Source organism: Camellia sinensis, chromosome 6, assembly GCF_055761805.1.
Source record: "Camellia sinensis isolate YWXY chromosome 6, ASM5576180v1, whole genome shotgun sequence".
NCBI lineage: Eukaryota > Viridiplantae > Streptophyta > Magnoliopsida > Ericales > Theaceae > Camellia > Camellia sinensis.
This window is the reverse complement of record NC_138966.1, coordinates 19111282-19133220: the sequence shown is the minus strand read 5'-3', so window position 1 is coordinate 19133220 and position 21939 is coordinate 19111282. Positions and strand designations below refer to the sequence as shown.

Here is a 21939-nt window from a genome sequence, read left to right as displayed (position 1 = left end):
ATATATTTATAATTTAATATATATATATATATATAAATTTTATTTCATAAAATTGAAACTAATATAAAATAATTATTTTTTTATTTTAATTCTTAATTTTTTTTTAATTTTACTGTTTAGGGATAAAATTTATTTTTTTTGATTTTTGGGTTTAAGGTTTAATTCTTAAAATTTATTTATTTTTATTTTAGGGTTTAGGATTTATAAAAAAAAATAAATTTTAAGAATTAAATTCTAAATTCTAAACCCTAAATTCTAATTGAAAAAAAAAATAAACCTTAAAAAAGTATAATTAATTAAAAAATTAATTAAACAAAATTAAAAAAAATAATTAAACAAAATTTATGACAGTGGGATCACACATATAATTTATGACAGTGGGATCACACATATAAATTTTTTTAATTATTTTTTTAATTAATTTTTTTTAATTATAATATGTGTGATCCCACTGTCATAAATAATAAGTATAAATATAAATATTTTAGATTTGAACAAACATATTTTTAGTTTATGTTTTAAAATTTTTTTAAACATTTTGTTCAAACCAAACACGTTTGTAATTTATGTTTTTCTAAAAATAAACAGAAACCAGTTTATAAAATTTTTGTAAACATAAACCAAAAACGTAAATGTTACCAACCCTACCTTAGTGTATAGAGATAAAATTTATTTATTTTTTATTTTAAGGTTTAGGGTTTAATTCTTAAAATTTATTTATTTTTATTTTAGAGTTTAGAATTTAGGGTTTAGAATTTAGAATTTAATTCTTAAAATTTATTTATTTTTATTTTAGAGTTTAGAATTTAGGGTTTTGAATTTAGAATTTAATTCTTAAAATTTATTTTTTTTATAAATCCTAAACCCTAAAATAAAAATAAATAAATTTTAAGAATTAAACCTTAAACCCAAAAATCAAAAAAAATAAATTTTATCCCTGAACAGTAAAATTAAAAAAAAATAAGAATTAAAATAAAAAAATAATTATTTTATATTAGTTTCAATTTTATGAAATAAAATTTATATATATATATATATATTAAATTATAAATATATATTAAAAAATATATATATATATATATTGAGTATGAGTGATGTGTAGGGTTTCAGTGTTCTAAACTCGTGGTTACAAACCACGAGTTCACAAAAAAAAATTTTTTCCCTAAAAGCATGGTTAAAAACAGCAAGTTCAGAACAAATATTTTTTTTGATGAAATCGTGGTTTGTAACAGCGAGTTCAAAAGAAAAAAAAATTAATTAAAATTGCGTTTTGTAACTGCGATTTCTTAATCAAAATCGCTTTTCGTAACCACGAATTTAAGATTTCCCAACTTTCACGCAAAACAGGCGGAATATGTTGAAATCGCGATTGTGAACCGCGAGTTAGCTTATTTTGGGAATTCTTTGAAAACTAGGCTTAATTTGGGAATTGATTTACTATTTTAGCTTATTTAAGGAAATGCCCCACTAGGGCCTTGTCTAGTTTGTTTTTCAGAAAAAATTTTAGAAAAAATTCTCTACAAACAAATTTTCAAGAATAATCAAACCAAACAAATTATTCTAAAAAAATCTCAAAATTTTGTTTGGTTACCTACTTTCCAAAATCACTCTCTCTCTCTCTCTCTCTCTCTCATACACATCAAATCAATCACTTTTTTTAAAACTCTCTCCCCAAAATAATTTTCCAAAACCATTTCTGAAAAGGACAAACCAAACAAGTTTTCGTACTTTTTATCTTAAAAACTACTCTATAAACACAAACCAAACACACCCAAGATTTTTCTATCCTTTTTTTTTTCCCCCCTCTTGCTGTTATTGCAACTTGATTCTTGGTAGTGAAAATGCAATAGATGATGCTTGATTGAAAACCAAGGCGCCCTAACATGCTCACCAACCCATTTGATTTTTTATTTTTGTGTAGTTGTATACCTATTACTACTCGATGCCACCGCCACCGCCACCGCCATCACCTCATCTTACAGATAATGATGATGAAGCAACATCAAGCCAAGAGGAGCCGTGGAGGAGGGAAAAAATAAATAAATAAATAAAGAGAAATAACTTATTTTTTTTTGCCAACTTTCAAAAATTCAACGGCATACAAAAGAGATAAAACAAGACATATAAGGATTCAAAAATCCGAAGGCATACGAAAAGAGGTGAAACAATACATATGAGTGGAATAAAAACTAGGCCATGAGTTAAATCTAAAGACGCAAAAAATGAGGTGAAATAAAGTTATACCGACGGAAATATAAATACTTAAATATGTAAATTTGAATTTGAAAATTTTGCTTAAAGAGAAAAAAATCTTATTTTTAGCCAACGTTCAGAACTCCGACGGCAAGTAAAAAGATGTGAAACAATGTGCATGAAGAGTGGAATAAAAACTAGATCATGAGATGAATCCAACGACGCAAAAATGAGACAAAACAAATTTACGACAGAGAAATACAAGTATTTAAACATGTTAGTTAGTTTAAATTTAAAATTCTACCCAAATTTTCGTTAATTTAATATGACAGAAATAGATAGAGAAGTCAGATTTGAAATACGGATGAAACTCTAAAGTTTAATTTGTCAAAATTAAAATTCTAGAATTTAAATTAAAAAACTCACGAAATCCTAAAATTTATTTTGTAGTAAACCCTATTTTCTTATAATTGTCCCGAACTAAAAGTTATTGTTTACATAAATTTCAAAAACTAAAAACAAAAACTTATTTGGTCTGTATTCATTTCCAAAAGATTAAAAAACCAGTACACAAAATTCCGGGAAAAAAAAAAGATAAAATAAAATTTCCCATTTGTTTCTAAACAAGTTTTCATTCTTTCCTCCCCCCGACTCCCTCCAGCCACCCCCCTCACTTGTATTGAAAACAAGTTTTTGGAAACGTGTTCACCAAACAAGTTTTTTTTTTTTTTTTTTTTTTTTTTTTTTTTGTATCAGAAAGAAACATAAACATAACTAATATTTTCTGTAAACAAAAGTAGTGAACTGCAAAAGTTACCAAAGGACAGTAAACGTTTGAAAGCAAAACTTCAACATTGGACGTGTCTTATAATACGAGTACTATCCAGAAATATTGAAATTAATATGAATGCCTGATCCCCAAACATGTAGATCAGCTATAACTTAAAATCACATTAAAAAAAAAACTCAAAATCTGATTTATACAAAGATTCTGAGTAATTGCAGAAAAACAAATTTCCTTACCGGCAAACTCCACTAGCCATATATCAATTACAATGATACCAGAAACCATCTTTGATCTTTAACCGCACAAGACGATTATGATTTCTCTGCAGACGATCTTTCACCCTCAAGTCGTTGACCAATATCAAAACGTAGAATCTCTATAAATTCCTGCAAGAGCTCAAACAAACAGTAGCAATTATAAACTGCAAAGCAACATGGAAAGAAAAGTACACTGTAATCTATATAATTAAACAAATCAGTTTGCGGGTTAAGATTGAATAAATCCAATGGTTATGAAAAATGTCATACGCAGCATGGTTGAGAGTTAAGATTGAATAAATCCAATGATTAGTGTTGTTTCCCAATAATGAACAAGGCCAAATATGTGGTGTGTGCACCCCTTTTGGTTACAATGCCAAATCCTTTTAAAGTTTTACGACTTGACCACATTGTTTGATGCGGCTGTTGCTGTAGTAACAAAGATCACAACACTCTGCATCGTGCACACCAGACTGACCCTAGAAACAATTGTTTTGGAACTGAAAACAGTAGCAGGCAGATAAATAGCACAACAGGATAAAATACTTACACTGGTGAGACCCTCATCACTGCACAATTCATCCACAAGATCTTCTGCACCACTGGCTTGGGCAGCACTTACAACTATAGAACGAAAAATTTCTCTAGGTTGATTCTGGTGTTCAATCCTCTGACCTACTTGTTGGAGGTCAACCTAAAGAGAAAGCGATCCCAGCAAGAAATTGTAAGTAATTTACTTCTAATTAAGCAATTATCAATTCATGATATTTGAGATCCAAATTTAACGAGCATATGTGTGAATAACACAAGCATTATTATTCAGAAAAAATGAGCAGCTTTAATTTTGAAAAACATAGGAGCAGTATCTAAGAAGTGGCATGAAGGGGGGGGGGGGGGGGTTTGTGGAAATTGCTTTATATGAGACAAAAAAAAGACGAAATATAGCAGAAGGTTTTCTTCAGAAATAGCTAGTGCACGATTGCAATGGAGATTTTGCTATATCGTTCTTTCAACAGCACTACATCTCTAAGGTGCTGGATGGTCGGCAAAATAATGCCATTTTTTTTAATATGTAGGGCATACAATTAAAAGAGGCAATTAAAACACATCTGCATGTGCAAACTCTACAGGAATAGAGGACAGGGGAGCCATCAACTTTCTAACCATAGCCAGAAAGTTAGCATAGGTAATAATCCCAAAGACGAGGAACAAGAACTCTCAAATATTTCAAAAAGGATAAAATGAAAGGTGAAATGATGATTAAAATGGGTAATGGTAATGAATGGATTAATTGGGTGAGAGGGAAGCTTTCCAAGAGGACCATTGTCCAGACAGGCATCTCAACACGATGTGCTCTATACAAAATGCCAATACTCCAACACATGAATTGAAAAACAGGGATGAGAGGATGCTTGAAGGCAAAATGAATTATGTGGAATTAAGCTCCATGTTTAAATGAAGCCCAAACTGACTACTGTGTTACGTTCCCAACAGGAGAACGGTTACTAATTGGGTTTATTTTAAAACAAATAGACCAAAAAGACCGTTCTATAATACAAATGACTCAAACAAGATGCATACATCATAATTAGGAAGGTGGGTCAGCACTGTTCATTAATCAATTAATGTTCAAAGGAATTATGGTACACAATTCACACAGGACTAGTCTGTGTGCACAAGTGCCTAGATTTTGTGTATGATACCAACCTGAGAATTTTGATCATTTGCTTTCTCATCTTTGCTTAATCTTCTCTCATTGTACTGTGGCTGGGGATCAGGTCTCGCAGCAGGTATTGATTGAGGGATTGCGGACCCACCACCAAGAACTTGAGAAACCATGGGCATCATCTGTTGAACCATACTTGTCAGATCAATGCCACCACCTTGGCCACTTCCAACACCTGAAAACATGTTTCCAAGATCTTGGCCGCCAAATTGTTGAGCAATTTGATTTACTGTATTCATCATATTGGGGTTTTGAGTAAGCTGTTCCAACATATTCCTGAAGACATTAGGAGAGCCAACACCAGTCTGCTCTGAAACCCCTGCCAATAGACCATTTAAAGCAGGATTATGAAGAAACTGAGACATAGCACTTGCTGCGTCAACCTGACCACTAGCACCTTGCCCTCCCATTTGTAAACTCTGCGTGAGATGCCCAAGGGCAGGAGGCATTTGTGCTGAGGACAGGGAATTTGTATTCCTCGTGTTCACGAGAGATTGCAAAAACTGTTGGGCATTTGCTCCTGTTTGTTGGTTTTGACTGGGAGAACTAGAAGTTGCACCATCACTACCCTTGCCTTGTGATCTTTGTTGCCTAATTCGCCTCTGATCTCATCAGTAATACACAATTTAGAAGAGAACAATGAGTAATAATATTTTTTTTCCTACCAACATATATAACTATGGAATGCAGAACCAAAAGGGTAAAACAAGAACCAGAGAATTAAATATAAGAGCTTCTATCCTAGTCCTCCTTAATGTTCATCAATGGAAAAGAAAACAGTGTTGATTGGAATTCACCAAAAGCACCAGTCAGACAGTTGAAGTACCAACTTAGTGGACAAGTAAAAGCTACAATGACTAGTGAGAAATCAAGTTCATGCAGAGTGGCAATACCAAGGTTGTTAAAATCGGGATCCTACGTTGGATCGTTGGAGGTGTTTATAGGATCGGATCGTAGAATCGGATCGAGGATCGTAAGATCCTACCGAAAAGGACAGATTACATAATAATTTAATTTAAATAAATATTTCTTATAAAGTATACACGAAATGAGCCTATATTCTATTAAAAAAAAGTGAATATATTATGAAAAATATAATACTCTATGTAAAATGTACATATAATATTATACAATAGAAAACTCGATGGCAAAAGTATTGTATTTCATCAAAAAAGAAGGTGAAGAAGAAGAAGAATTCTATAACAAAATACTTTACAATCTACAATAATGCATAAAAAGTGAAGAAAAAATATTTAACAAAGTTGGATATGAAAATATATTAAAAACTCAAAAGAATAACTTAACCGAATGATAAGGTTTGTCGTTAGCATTCCTGGTGGAGCGGATTCAAGTCACAAAAATAATCTCTCAAAAAATTGGGATAAAATTGCAATCATCTTACCCTCCTTAGACTCTGCTAAAGCTAAGTTTGTTTTTCCGACTATTTAATTTTTTTAAATTACCGCAATATTTGAATGTTTGTTTTCTAGTTTGTTTTTCTTAGTCTATTTGATTCAATACTACTTAATTTTTATTATTTATTTTGACCACATAAATTGGTATTTAGACAACAAACATAAAATTTATAATAAAATATGTCATACAATACAAAATAAGGCTTGTAAATTGGATCGGATAGGATCGGATTCGGATCGGGATTCTACGATCCTATAAGATCCCATTACCAGGATCGAAAGATCCTACCTATAAGGAGTTTTTTACATGATCCGGATCGATTGTATTTAAATAGATCGTAAGATCGTAGGATCGTAAGATCCGGATCGGGATTCTGATAACTATGGGCAATACCTTACTTGGTTCAATTCAAGCAAGAAGCCACAATGAGAGTGCTGACTATCCTTCTTTATGAAATCAGCTAAATAGGCCATCCATATCACCACTTAAAACAAAAAGATGTTTGGAACACGTATGACTTACCTATAACAAAACATTGATAGTACAACTGATTTAATGGTTCAATTAATCGCGTATCTGTTTGATCGATTCTTCTCATAATATAACAAATAACTAGAACGAACTTGACACACATCTCATAAGAAGTACAGTCATTACAATTCAAGTATTAGAGACCACAGGCGCACTTACCAAACCTCTACAATTAAAACTTTAGATGTCCTCAAGTGAAAACTATAAGTAATGCAGACCACCCTCCGCCTCATTTTGCTCCAAATTTAGAGTGTTGCACCCCTTTCAGGTGTTTCAGATTGATCCAGGTGAAAATGTTGACCTCCACTTATGAAGATAGGTGCAAACATAACAATTAAAGGTCCCTCAAGTAGTCTACATTTAGGTTATCTTTGTTCGCATATTTCATTTTTATTTGTAATATATATATATATATATACTATATTTATAAATAGATATTATGTTATAGTGGTAACGCAGAAATAATTTACCAACACATTCCACCAAACAAGTACTTCCACTAGAGAAAAGCCAAATGCCACCCAAACAGAACTTGTGATAATGATCCCAACAAAACAGATTTCAAATTATGGCATAGTCTAGAAGTAAAAATCAGCCCACCTTAGGTTGCAAACCTCCCAGCCCTAGTCCAAGTGGAACAGCTGTGGCACGCTCTGGATTACCATTCCCCTGACCAGATCGCGGAGCAAATTCTGAATCGTCCCCCAACTTTGGTGTAGTTTCTCCTTTTGAATGGTTAATAGAGCCTACAGCTGAGCTACTAGAAGGTACATCTTTTGAACTCAACCGACTTTCTGTGTCATTATTACTAGATTGGTGGCGTTCAGGATGTACCTGGAAGTAATTCAGTTAACCAGTTACAGTTTCTAATCAACAATTGATACAAACTTAAAGAGCAATGAGAACACTGGCACGAATAATACCTACTTTCTGACCATCCCTCTCAGGCACACTACCAGGGAAAATAGACTCACCTCTCCAGCTCCATTGTCAGCCAGATTTCTAAGCTGACTGTTCCCTTCATTGATACCATCACCAGGTCTGACAGATGGATTCTGATCAGTTGAACTCTCTGATTGGCCTACATAATGTCAAACAGCAGTTCAGTGAACTGTAGCAATATTATAACTCAGGCCCTCACATATTTTATGGTTTCCCACCTGATGGAGACTGGTTTTCACTCTGCATGTTCTCAACAAAGTTTCTAATTTGTGAATTGACTTCAGCTATAACTGTGGATAGCGGAACGGAATCAGGAGGCGGCTGTAAAACAGAAACACCATTTTGAGAAGCACTGGAAACTATAAAAGAGGATTGAGATGGAACAGCAGCTGCAATAAAAGTTCTCACAGGCAGTACCTGTGTTTGACCTGAGTCACCAGGACCAGTTCGATTAACATGTTCTCCCTGCGCCCCTTCTGCATTAGATGCCCTGGGACCAACAGCTGAAACAATAGGTGCAAGTGAGGGTCCGTGTAATAAAAGGTATTGTGTTGTCTCATATAAAAGGAACATAATGTGTGTTAAATTGTAATCCCCTTACCGGTATGTATATGAATGTTTACATGTCTTGGAACAGCTCCAATGCCAATAGGACCAAAAGTACCAGGATTTGATGGGCCAGCAGCAGAACCACCAAACAGCAAGCTGGATTGAAGAGGAAAAGGCTGCATAAAAACATAAGTATGAATCATTCAGATCCGAGAAGTGCAACCTTGGTGAGCAGCAAACACTGGAAATAAGAACAGGGGCAGAGCCAGGACGACTCCATTGGGGGGGGTGGGGGTGGCGATTGGAAGGAAGGTATGGAGAAAATTTTGCAGGACAGTTGGTGAATTGAGCTAGGTTTTAGTAGATTAAAAAATAATTAAAATATTACTTAATATAGGCCAATTGACCTAACCAATAACTATAGGAGACTAGTCTCAATTTAGACATGTTCTTCACTTCTCGTAAACTTATCTAACTATTTGAATATTAGTCAATGTTCTTAGGCCCATAAAGATTTGCAAGTGGTTCAATTGAAAAGCAACAGGAATCCACATAAGAAACCAATCTATTTTCTTTAACAAATTTTAACTGCTTTTAGCAAATATGTCTTTGTTTAATATGATTTCACATCAATCAAGCAAACTATATTTTTAATTACCAAAATTAAAAAGAGTAGACTATGGTTGCGTTTGGTAGAGTTTTTTAAATATGATTTGAGAGTATGAGTTGTATTTTGAGTTTGTGAGTTGTGAAATTATGATTTGAGTATAGAAAATTTGTTTGGTTATAGTTTTTGAATAGAGTGTTGAATTGAGTTTTAAATTGAGTGTGGAATTGAGTTTTGAAATTTTGATTTGACATGTGAAGTAAGAAAATTTGTTTGGTTATGAGTTTTGAAAAAAAATTTCAAAACTTAATTCAAATTGTTATAACTCATAACAAAACACACTACTTTTATACTATTGAAAATTTTGATAAACACTCATAACCAAACTCTTTTTAAAATTCAATTAAAAAAAATTATTATTAACAAAAAATAACATTAATCAATTTTTTAATTGAAAATACTACAAAGGAAATAATTTTTTTTCAAAATCAATATTCAAAAAATTTAAATCATAAATATTTAAGTAATTTAAATAATCTAAAAAATTTAATAAGTAAAAAATTAAAATAAATATTCAAAAAATTTAAATAATTTAAAATGTTAATATTTTAAATTTAAAAAGAACTTTACACTCAAATCGTAACCAAACACATAAAACAAAACTCAATTAAAAAATTATTTTTAAAACTCATAACCAAACACATAACTCGAAACTCCAAACTATTTTCACAACTCTACACTCAAATCGTAACCAAATACATAACAAAAAAATTAAAATATTTAAAAATATTTTTATAAAATAGAGTTTGAATTTATTTTTATAAAACATTTTAAAATTAAAAAAATAAAATCGTAATATTTTGAAATTAAAATATTTAAAAATATTCAAAAAATTAAAAAAATTGTAACATATTTAAATATTAAAATATTTAAAATCTTAACAAAATTAAAATATTTTTAAAATATTTAAATATTTAAAATATTTAAAAAATTAAAATATTGATTTGAATTAAGTTTTAAAAGGAGTTTTGAATTATGTGTTTGGTTATGAGTTTTGAAAAGTAATGATTATGTTTTGAATTGAGTTTTGAGAAATGGGTGTAGAATTATGATTTGAAAGCTCAAAACAAACAACACACTCAAATCAATGGGTGAAACTATAATTTGAGATCGTAACCAAACGGAGCCCATATTTCTTGCTTATTGGAAGATTTTTTTAATATGAGCTTACCATTGGCTTTTTAATAAGAGGCCAAATTAATTTTTTTGGGATCATTACATAGGACATTAAATTTTGAAGTACAACCCTTGTACAGAGTTGGTCAGGAAAAAAAAAAAAAAACCCTTGTACAGAAACTCTTAGACATACAAATCTCAAATAAACAAAGGAAAAACGACTCAAGCTTATTATAGCACTTTCTATTTACATAATATTTATTTATACTTGATAATCACAATTTGTAGTTGACATTAATTTCAAATATTTATTTATATTTTAAAATATATTTTACAAGTAGAAAAAAGAAATGTTAGAATATATTTTTATATAAAATATATACACGTTCCCATAGGGGCTACCTATGAAGCAAAGGTACGGGTACGAGTACTGGTACTGGTACGATACGGGTACGTCGATACAGTAAAATTAAAAAAAAATAGGGTAAGGGTACGGGTACGGGTACGGCTTGGGCTTGGTACGCTTGTAAAAAAATATTTATTTTTAATTTAGAATAATGCAAAAATTAATTAAATGATTTAATTTGTTAAGGTCCAACCTATAATTAACATTTAATGCCAAAATGAAAAGTATAAATCAAAATTAAATGTCAATATATTAAATAACTTACAAACCATGGTTTAATTTTAAAATTATGCTAAGTATAAAACAAAAATTAAAAAAGAAATCTAGTGAAATGAGTTTTATCTCTGTAATAGAAGGAAAATATTGTTTCAACTAAGGTACGGTACGGTACGGCACGGTACGGCTTAAATATATACTAGGTGCGTCAAAAATTAAGAAGAAAAAACTTGGGTACATATTTCGTGTACCTGGTATGTATGTAAAAGTACCATATGAGGTATGGTACGCCGGTAAATACCCGGTACGGGTACAGCATGTTTTTCGAAGTACCCATGCTTCATAGGGGGCTACCAACCTTAAAAACTTTTATATGCCCCCTGCTTCGTGCAACAAAGTGCTGAATTTAATTTGGGCAGCCCATTATATAGAATACAATAATTTTTGGAGGATTGAATATGTAAAAAAATGATCACCAGCCGTCATGTTTTCAGACCAAATTCCCTAAAGGCACTATGGCACCTCATGGGGTGGCATATTGTCAAAAGAGAAATAAATCCTGAACTGTTTTCAAGAGGTGCCAAATCTTGATCAAACAAACCTGCACGGAAAAAACATGCATGCCACTTCATAGTGTACAAATTTCTCATGTAACTAGTGGAGAGACACCGTATAAGCTCACTGGTGTCTGGAAAGACAACAGTAAAGGTTCAGAGGGTTAATTAACACTAGAACAAAAAGTTCCCTCTCCCTTTGTCACCAAGAATTTTAGTATCTCTAACCGTTCCATCAACAAACTTCAAGTAGTAAGAACTCTTTAGCACTACAATGAATTTACTAACAAATTCAAATTACAGAGGTACTCTCCACACCTACAAGCCAACGGATATCTCTGTTTCCTTTGTAAATAGCAAAGGTGCCACTTACTAGTCTTTATTCAACACTCAAGGCAGCTTGTACAAGTAATAGATATAACTTTTGGTGTTCTACACTACAACTTCAGTCCCGCTAATACAATTTGGTCATCTAAAATGGTACTTTTGGACCATGGTTCGATACCACACAAAATGTTTCCAGCTTCAAAAGTATCTAATTGATTAATGCTATGAACGGAAAATGGAATGTCTAAAACTATTAACAAACCTGAACCATTATAGGATTTGGCCCGGATGAAGATATATAAACTGCAGGCCCGGAATTCACATAGGACTCGGCCTGCAACATGCATTAAAAAAGTTGCAAGTGAAATTCATTCAAAACCTGAACCATAGTACAGAGGATGAACAAGAACCTACAGGAGATTGTCCCATACGCAGTGTCAAAATTGTCCGCCCAAGCTCTAGCAGAAGAGCACCTAAATGTTGCATCGCAAGTCCTACTTGTAATGATTCTGCTTGAATTTGACTCCTTACTGTAAGATCAGTAGAACCCCCCTCCTGCTCCAGGTGTCCTGCAATATTCTACGGAGTTGCAGCAGATTACAAATAACGTAGTATCAGCTAATAAGTAAAAGGTTAAGAAATGTAATGTTTATTTTGATTAAGATAATGACCCTTTTTGTTTTCTTCTTTTTTTTTTTGGGGGGGGGGGGAATTCTAGAACAGGCAGGACCAATATCATGTTCCTCTTTAATACTGTTTGCACCTACAGAATAAGTATTAGATGCTGGATTTTCTTTCAATCTTGTTATTCAAAACCAGCATTTAGTCACTTTGACCGGAATCTTGAACAAAGACATGAAATAAATAGGAATTCCACTCAACACTGTCTTAACCAAGGTATACCTATCCCCACGGGACAATAAGGCCCTACTCCACCCTTCTAACCTCTTACCTATCCTATCCACCACTGGATTCCAAAACATATCACCTCTTGGATTACCTCCCAGTGGTAGGCCTAAATACTTCATAGGAAATGTCTCAATCCCGCAACCAATCAAATCGGCCACACTTTGAATCAGTCTAGGGTCAGCATTAATACCCGCGGTCAGCATTAATACCCGCCACCCTACTCTTTTCTAAATTAACCTTAAGCCCTGAAATCACCCCAAAAAGCCTTACCATAGAAAAAAGATTTGCCACTTGGCACTCGTCCCCCATAGAGAAGAAAATAGTGTCATCCGCGAATTGCAAATGCGACACACTCAATCTATCTCTACCAATCTATAAGCCTTCAAACAAGCCCACCTCTATAGCTCTGTCAATCATCCTACCTAACACATCCACTACCAAAATGAAAAGAAAAGGAGATAAAGGATCTCCCTGTCTCAACCCTCGCGTGGCCTTAAAACACTTCCCTGGCTTACCGTTAACTATTACCGACATATTACAAGACACCAAACAACCCCTAATCCAAGATCTCCATCTCTCACCATACCCTTTCTTATTCATCACGAAATCCAAAAAACGCCAATCTACATGATCATACGCTTTCTCAAAATCTGCCTTGAACACAATGCCTACCTTCCCCGACTTCCTATACTCCTCAACCACCTCATTTGCCACCAAAACCACATCTAGAATCTATCTACCTTGCACAAAAGCCCCCTGTGTATGAGAAATTGTATCCCCTACAGAACATCTCAACCTTTTTGACAATACCTTACCCAAAATCTTGTAAAGAGATGTAGTCAAACTAATTGGTCTAAAGTCTCCCATTCAAATGGCTCCATCCCTCTTAGGAATCAAACAGATAAAAGTGGCATTTGTGCATAAATTCACCACCCTTGTCTCATAAAATTCCATGAAAACTCTTACCAAATCCCCCTTCACCACCTCCCAGCAATCTTGAAAAACAGCCATGGAAAACCCATCTGGACCCGGAGCCTTATCCCTATCACACTCAAAAACTGCCTCCCTAATCTCACTTTCCTCAAAGGTCGCTCTAACCACGTTGCAATTTCCTGATTAATAGGCTGCCACTCAAGCCCATCTATCCCCGGCCTAATAATATCATCCGCCGAAAACAAATTAGAATAAAAATCAAAAATCCCCTGAACTATTTGTTCTTCTCTATCCACCACTACACCTGGCCTAACTTCCAATCGTTTAATGAATTTCTTCTTCCTTTTCCCCTCCGCAATTTTATAAAAAAATTTTGAACTAACATCCCCTTCCTTAAGCCATTTCACCTTTGCTTTTTGTGCCCAAAAATCTGCTCCCTAAGAGTCAACTCTTCCAATTTCAAACCTAACTCCCTCCTCTCTCCCCTCAATGTCTCAATCTCACTCCCTTGCATCTCCAAAGTATCTATCTCCTCAATCCTACGCAAAGTCTGATATTTATTTGATTCCAAGTTTCCGAAAACCTCCCTATTCCACTGTTTCACATTACCAAAGGAGAAAGGGGGATTGGCAATTGGTAATATATTGGCTAGAAATATGGCTTTATTGGGCAAGTGGTTATGGAGATTCCCAATTGAGCGTGATTCATTATGGCATGCAGTTGTCAAAAGCAAATATGGGTTGCATGTTAATGGTAAGGACTCTCAGGTGGTTTCTAGGAGTAATGGGCGTGCTCCGTGGAAGTCTATCTCTCATATCTATCCAATTTGGTCCCAATTCATTTCTGTGAGGGTGGGTAAGGGGGATTCGGTTAGATTTTGGGAAGATGTTTGGGTGGGTTCTTTGTCCTTTGCTGAATCTTATCCGCTTCTGTATAGAATTTCTCAATCTCATAATTGTTCTGTTGAGTCTGTGGCTGTTTCTTTGTTGGCCTCTTGTTCGTGGAATTTTAATTTTTCTCGGAATCTTCATGATAGGGAAATTCCTGAGTTGATATCTTTATTGTCAAGGCTTGAAAATGTTTCTTTGTCTCCAATTTTGGAGGATCAATGGTTTTGGAATATTCATTCGTCAGGGTCTTTTACTTGTAAATCTTTCTTGGGTAAAATCATTGATATTCCGCATGTACCTCAGTTTTTGTTTCATAAGAAGATTTGGAAGGCATGTGTTCCTCTTAAGGTGAAAGTGTTCATGTGGATCTTGGTTCATGGGGGTACTTTGACAAATGATTCATTGCAAAAGAGGAGACCTTCATGGTATCTTAATCCTCAATGGTGCACAATGTGTTGTAAAAGTGGAGAATCATTAGATCATCTCTTCTTGCATTGTTCGGTGGCAAGGTTGTTATGAAATAGGGCGTTCGGTTTGGGCAATGTACAGTGGGTGGCTCCTAAAGGTATTGCTCAAATATTATTATTTGATTTTCAAGTTTTTGGAAGGTCAAAGAGGGCTAAAGTTCTTTGGAGCAGTGTGGTTTTTGCAATCTCCTGGGTCATTTGGTTGGAGAGGAATGGGCGTATTTTTGAAGGAAGGAATAGGGATATAGACTATTTATGGGATAGAGTGAGATACTTGGCATCTTTTTGGGCTTCGGCGAGTCCTGTGTTCCGTGGGATCCCTTTGTTTTTGATCGCTTCAGATTGGGTGTCGGTTTGCTTTGAATAATTTGTGGTTGATGGCTTTTTGTTTTTTGTTTTGTTTTTTGGATGTATTTTTCCTTTTTCCTGTTTGGGGATGCCTCAACCTCTTGGCCTTGTGCCTTAATAAAATTTTCTTTTTTGTTGCTGATCAAAAAAAAAAAAAAAAAAACCAGCATTTAGTCTCCAATTTGAAGTTTCTTTGAGAAAAGCAACTAAGTAAGCACTTGATACTATATCATTCCAACACTAGATAATTATATCAATACATGTTACACAAAGCCTCGTATAAACTGCACATGGATAGAGTAGGCACATCCCTTAATTTGGCTGGAGGCCCATTAACAGCTTTGGAAGCCTTCCATCAGTGTAATAGGCAGATTATTATTATAAATATTTTAGCTAGAATTAAATACATAAATTTAAGTAGAATATTTTCATTATGTTTCCAAATAATATTAGGATTTAGTTTACTAATTTAATTAGGGTTATTAACCCATATAGTAGATAATAAGGTTCTCATTTTATTATTCTATTTGGTTTAATGGTATTATGACTGTTCAGGGTGTGGCAACTTTGTGTATCCTTCTCTCTTTTCCTACTGTGTTCTACATCACGGCATGATAACCATCTCCTCTCTGATTGATGAAATTTTATAATACATTAAAGTACTCTAAAGTCAGATATTCACTGAATTTTACAAGACAATGCAAACAAGCCAAAGTAGAGTTGTATGAGTGTAGTGCATACAGATAGTGCAGCAACAGTCGGACCACTGAGAAGACGTTGTGCATGTCGCAGAACAATGCTCAATGTTTCAGGTGTTGACAATCCACGTGCATTGGAAGGCAGTTCCACCGTTGGTAGATCTCCAATGTTGGTTAGTGATTGATTTGGCTGATGCCCTACATATGAATATGTACATAAACATTATTCAGCAAACTACTGTACAACAAAATAATGAGACTACTATTTTTGAAATTATAACCATTCTGTAGTGCCAGCTCCACACGGTTCATGAACTCAGAAAGTGTGTGCAAAGAATCAGGAATTGGCTGAAAATCAGAGAAAAAAAATGTATACATGAGAAAGAACCAGATGATATTTAAGCAAAAACTTAAACACCCCCCCCCCCCCCCCAAAAACAAAAAAAAAACAAAGACAGAAAAAAGAAGGTGAAATTTTTCTACCGCATTAAGAGAAGGAACAGGTATTGCTGCTCCCAGTGGGATTTGCAGAACCTGGGGTAAGTTTTGACTTGGTAATGCCTGTCCAGGCTGTGTTTGATTTCCTGCTTGGCTCTGACCGCTAGTGTTATTCCGTGCTCCTTCTGTTTCATTTCCTTGAGGAGCTTGACCTGGAGAATTGAACTGTCAAGAAAGAACCAACAAATTAAATCAGGCAACTGATACATAGATAGAAAGCAATCACAAAACACATAAAAGGGATCCATATCCCTCAAACCACTTTTAATAACTCTAAGGGAGTGTTTGTTTGGGGGGATTAGAGTGTGAGATAGGACTCCATGTCCATTGCATGCGGCAGTCCGACGTTTGGTTCAAAACATATAAGCTGGACTAATAGTCCAACCAGAGTATCAATCCCTTATTTGTGAGATTATTGTGTCCCCATGGGAGGGTGTGGGATAAAAAGGGTGGGATAACTCCTCCGGATTGGAATTTTAAAATGACATTTTTGGCCCTCAATTTTTTATTTATATTATTTTTAATTATACTTTGTAAAGTAAAATAAAATTTAAAAATCTCAACTAAAATAAAATAAAATTAACAATCTAATCCCCCTTTAAAAGTTCAATTTATTTAATTAAAAATAAAATTAAAAGTTCAATTTATTTAAAAGTTCAAATTAAAACAAAATTAAAAAATCTCAACTAAAAATTAAAATAAATTTATATAATTTTTATTGATGTTCTATCTATTTAATTTTTTGTAAGTTCTAGTAAAAAAATTAAATAAAATAGGATATCCATCGAATTCAATAGAATAGTCCGATCCAAACATCTAATCTTATGACTAAACAAACATAGGATTCAATAGAATAATTCAATCCAGGTATCAAATCCCATGATTAAACAAACATAAGATATAAATCCAATCCAATCAAATAGTCCAAGACAATGTATTACAAGGGATTGTTTGGAATGATCTAAATAAGTGCGCTTTTTGACTTTTATAAAATATGGGTTGGGTTTGGGTTGGGTTTGAAGTGATGTGTTAGAGAGGTGATGTGACTTAAATAAGAAGATGTGACTTAAATAGGACAGTGACTTTTTGACTTTTTGTCTTTTTCAAGACATGCCAAACTTGGCCTAACAGTCCAGTGGATTGCAATGCCTCTATCCACAACACTGCTAGAACAAATTCCCTATTGTCTCATAAAATCTAATTTCAACTCAATCAAACAGTTGCAATCATCAATTTCACATTCGCATCAATCAACTGATTGATTGAAAGATGGTCATAAAAGAAATCGAAACAAAATTAAAAAGGCAAATAAGAAAAAAATTAACCTGCACAGTGGGTTGCACACCCCCCATAACACCAGTTGCAGTCTGGCTCCCAATTCCAATAGAATTTAAAACTGCCCCAATAACCTGAAACCAGGCGAAAAAGCATAAAATATTACTGCCATAATACAGAGATATAATCTAAACATAATACCCTCAACGTATAACAGAAAAGACAAAAGAGGCCTAAAAACATACCCGAGTTAGATCTGGCACAATGCCCTCGCCTTGTTCCCCAACATTAAGAGTACCAAGTACTACACTCTGTGATATTTGTCCAATGCGATTATGTGGACCAGCAGCATTCGCATTGTGTCCTGACAAATTGTATGAGAAAGAAAAAAAAAAAAAAAAAATCTTAGTTTGACCTCACTGATATCTCCTGTAAAAATAAAGCTCATGGCCAGGTAAACAGCTTAGCCAGTGAACCAATACCTCTAGTGCCATTATCTGCACTTGTCTCTCCAGAACTTATACTAGGAGGCTGTGATTCAGAAGGCTGCCTGGCAACTAAATGCAAAGTATGCCCATTTTCAACATCTAAGCACAGTCAAGGTTTATATCACAAAAAATAACAACACGATGAGGAATAACATAGAATGAACCTACAAGATCAAGATTGCTGCACTTTCTTGGAAAGGAAACTACCTTCTTGATAGAAAGAATAAAGGAGTGGGTGGGGACATATACTACTCCAACCAACTGTGCCTCTATGCAATTCAAAATTTCCAACCAACCATCTTGAAATCAGTACGGACCTGACCTTTTTCCTTTGTGGACATATACTACTCCAAAAGCTACATAAACTCCCCTAAATTTGACACCCCATAATTTAACCTAACCAAATAAGGATTCTGTGGGTCAAAAAACAAAAGGAAGAAAAAAGATAAAGAGTTGTTATCTGTAATCAAAAGTCTTAAATTAATGTGATGGCCTCTACATAGTCATAAAACCAAATTAGTCAATCACTTAGAATCAACAATGCTCATCCTAGTTGACCCTTGTTTGTAAGCATATATGCATAATCTTGGAAATTCCATTGTTCCCTTTACTACTAGTACTGCACATGCATTATTTCCATGTGGAATGTCTTCATGACAGGATAATAGAAAAAGGTAGAGGGCGGGTGGAAGGGAATGTTATATAGACTAAAGAACTCCAATTTTTAGTCAATAGCAAAATCTTTATAGAAATACATCACAAACATATGCAATGGTAGGATACGATATTCGGAAAGCAGGTGATCATCCTTCAACACTTTTCCCCTAAAAATTAGCCGTTGCTGCCCAACTGGAAGACCAATTTGACTAGCTATTTTCTCCTTAAACAGTGAGACTGGCATCTGAAATTTTTTAAAGATCAAGAATACAAGCCAATAAGTATAACTTATTGGAAAGGTTAACTACATGTACTATAAATGCAAGTTCAACAATGTTCAAGTCTGTATAATGGATGTTTCACTAATTTCAGTAATTATGAAAAGCTTCAGATACGAGTAACTTGAAGCAACTCAATTACAATCCGTGAATGGTGCAGAAATAAAACAATAATTGCAAAAGAATCCACATGAACAAGTAGTAAGTAATCAACGCAAATTAAAAACCCATATATATATATAAAGAAAACTGTGTAAATTACATTTTTATCCACTTGAAAGCTATAGATCTGCGAATCTAAAGTCTTGATATTGAGCTCCACCATTGATTCTGAGCTTTCACCACCAACATCACTCATACTGGAAGCTTCAACTGAATGCTGATCTGCCATGTATTTTGAAAATGAATCTGACAGCTAAAGAGCAATTCATGTAATGTATCAGAACCAACAAGAGTTTGTGACCAGGGTCTAATCAATTTAAACTCAAAAGTGATTGGGCAAAGACATGTTTGTACAAACCAAAATAACAGATTAAGATACCAAGCTGTTCAACTTTCACAAATTCAAAAACACCTAATACCAACAATGTCATGTATATATAAAAACTTGCCAAAAACTATGACATCTTCATGATATTTCATTTCACCAAAAACAAATATTCTAGAGAGGACATCAAAAGTGCTCATACGCTATATTCTTCCATTTGGATCGCAGGGCGAGAAAAGAAAAGAAATTGTTGTGGCCTATGATTGTATTTTCTCACCATCATATTTGGATGAGGGCGAAAGCAAAAGCATGTGACAGACGGATATTCTTCCTTTTTGTATTTTAAAGGTCAATCTTGGTATTATAAATATTTTATAACCAAGCAATCAACTTGTTTCGGGAGCTTCTATTTGCACACCACTTATTCTCTCAATTCACACCATTATCCTAATTTTTTTAATTACCATTATATCCTTTAATTAAATTACCTACACACCCCTCCTTCCCTCTCAACTCACGACCGCCGGCTGCCACCTCCTCCCAACCCCACCAGCACCGGTTGCCACCCCTCACCTCCAATAGCACCATTCCCACTACCGCCGATTGCCATCTCCCCCACTTCCACTACCGGTTGCCATCTACCCCACTTCCACCGCCTCCCCCGCTGCCCCCTACCTCTGGTACCATCTTCCCTCTGCAACAACTCTCAAGCGCCCCCTTTGGTGAACCCCTCTCATCGCGACCTCTTCCTCTCTTCTTCGCTTGCTCGCTCTCTCTCTCTCTCTCTATTTGATTGATCATTCATCGATCTTAGTCAATCGCAAGGGTTGGGGGTGGCGGTCACTAAGGATGCGGTAATGGAGAGGTGTGGTTGTGGAGGTGTCGGAGTGGGGCGGAGTTGAGGCAAGGAAGCGTTGAAGGAGTCTGGGGGAGGGATGGTGGCAGTCGGGATGGGTTGTGGAGGGTGGATGGGGACAGTGATGGGTCGCCGGATCTGGTGGTGGCTGGGTTGGGGGTAGGTAGGGTTAGGGTATTTTGGGAATAAACGGTGTGAATTGAGAAAATAATAAAAAATGAAGATGGTGTGGAGGTGTGAACTAGAAATGGAGTGTATTGAGGCAAACTATGGTGTGTGAATAGAAGCTCCCACTTGTTTCTCACCAAATCACACCATTAGTAAGATAGTCTCTTTCTCACCATTTCTCACCATTTCTTACAGAACTTACAAATCAAGCATGAAAAAAGTGTTATCTTTCTCCTTGTTTCTTATCATTTCTCACTAAATCACCCCATCCAAACAGAAAAACTCAATCAAATCAAGATAGATAAACTAAAAACAATAGATACATAGACATGCACGCACAGTACAGAAACGAAAAGGAAAAAATCGAATAGCTAAGCAGAGATTCGGATTAAAAACAGGTATAAAAACGAAATTTCTTGCTTGAACCAATCTGTATTAGAAGAAAAAACAAAGCTCAATTCACGAGACCGAGAAAACGAAATTCATCTTACCCCAGCTTGGATAGAAGTGAGGAAATCGGAGCTTAGAAAACCTTAATCGGAGAGTGAAGAAGAAGCTGAGAGATTGAAAGAGTGATCGACGAAGCCAATGCACCCAAAGTATCTATGATTTTTGATTCGTGAATGGGATGTGATGAAGATCTGATGCTAAACGCTTTTTCCGACAGATTAAGTAAATTTTAAAAAATTGAAAGTGAAATTGTATCATAGACCATCCCTCTGATTATCAACCGTACCGTTCGAGAAGAACCTAGATTTCACTGGAAATTACGTGCAAGCAATTGTAGCAACGACGTCGTATTTTTCCTCTTGAGAAATTTGAATTACAAAACATTTTGACTTGATTTTTTCAATTTTTTTTTTTTTTTGGTTTTTTCATTCAGCACCTAATCAATATTTGGTATTAATTTAAAGACAACTAAAATATATTTGTTGATTTAAGAATATTAAACTTTTATGGACAAAACTATCCTTTCATTATTCCACTACCTTTAACTACCGTTGATATCTCCGACCACTATTTATAACCATTGCCGACCACCTCTAGTAGTTGGTAACAATTTTTCCATGGCTATTTTTCAACGAAATTTCACTGATTTAGCATAATTAAATTATCTGTGACTCTTTGACAAAATGAATTTTCAGTGTTTAAAAAAAATCAATTAATTGCAAAAAGCACAAATGAAATTTCACTATGCTAAATCAGTGTTAGTGAAATTTCTCTAACCAATACTAGTGAAAGTGCACAAAAAAAATTGCACAAGCTTAAAGAAATTTCATGGACTTATAATTTCACTAAC

General features: G+C 34.3%; 1 protein-coding gene across 4 annotated transcripts; it reads right to left on the bottom strand.

Moving 5' to 3' along the window:
- Positions 1 to 3026: 3026 nt before the first annotated feature.
- Positions 3027 to 21448, bottom strand: LOC114267870 (ubiquitin-like domain-containing protein CIP73). 4 transcript variants are annotated; one of them, XM_028208943.2, is made up of 19 exons: positions 21131 to 21448; positions 19391 to 19512; positions 18977 to 19094; positions 18188 to 18292; positions 17951 to 18069; positions 17756 to 17839; positions 16416 to 16595; positions 16214 to 16280; positions 15976 to 16130; positions 12102 to 12266; positions 11950 to 12021; positions 8454 to 8577; positions 8270 to 8355; positions 8071 to 8173; positions 7885 to 7991; positions 7511 to 7744; positions 4945 to 5565; positions 3788 to 3931; positions 3027 to 3366 (listed from the first exon to the last, which is right to left on the bottom strand). In XM_028208943.2, the coding sequence occupies exons 2-19, from the start codon at positions 19484 to 19486 to the stop codon at positions 3292 to 3294; spliced, it is 2655 nt and encodes an 884-aa protein (XP_028064744.2). In that variant the 5' UTR covers positions 19487 to 19512; positions 21131 to 21448; the 3' UTR covers positions 3027 to 3291. The 4 variants fall into 4 exon arrangements, with proteins under 4 accessions (XP_028064744.2, XP_028064741.2, XP_028064742.2 ...); XM_028208940.2 differs by having other exon boundaries at positions 19391 to 19543; positions 21131 to 21421; XM_028208941.2 differs by having other exon boundaries at positions 19391 to 19536; positions 21131 to 21413.
- Between the last annotated feature and the right edge of the window lie 491 nt (positions 21449 to 21939).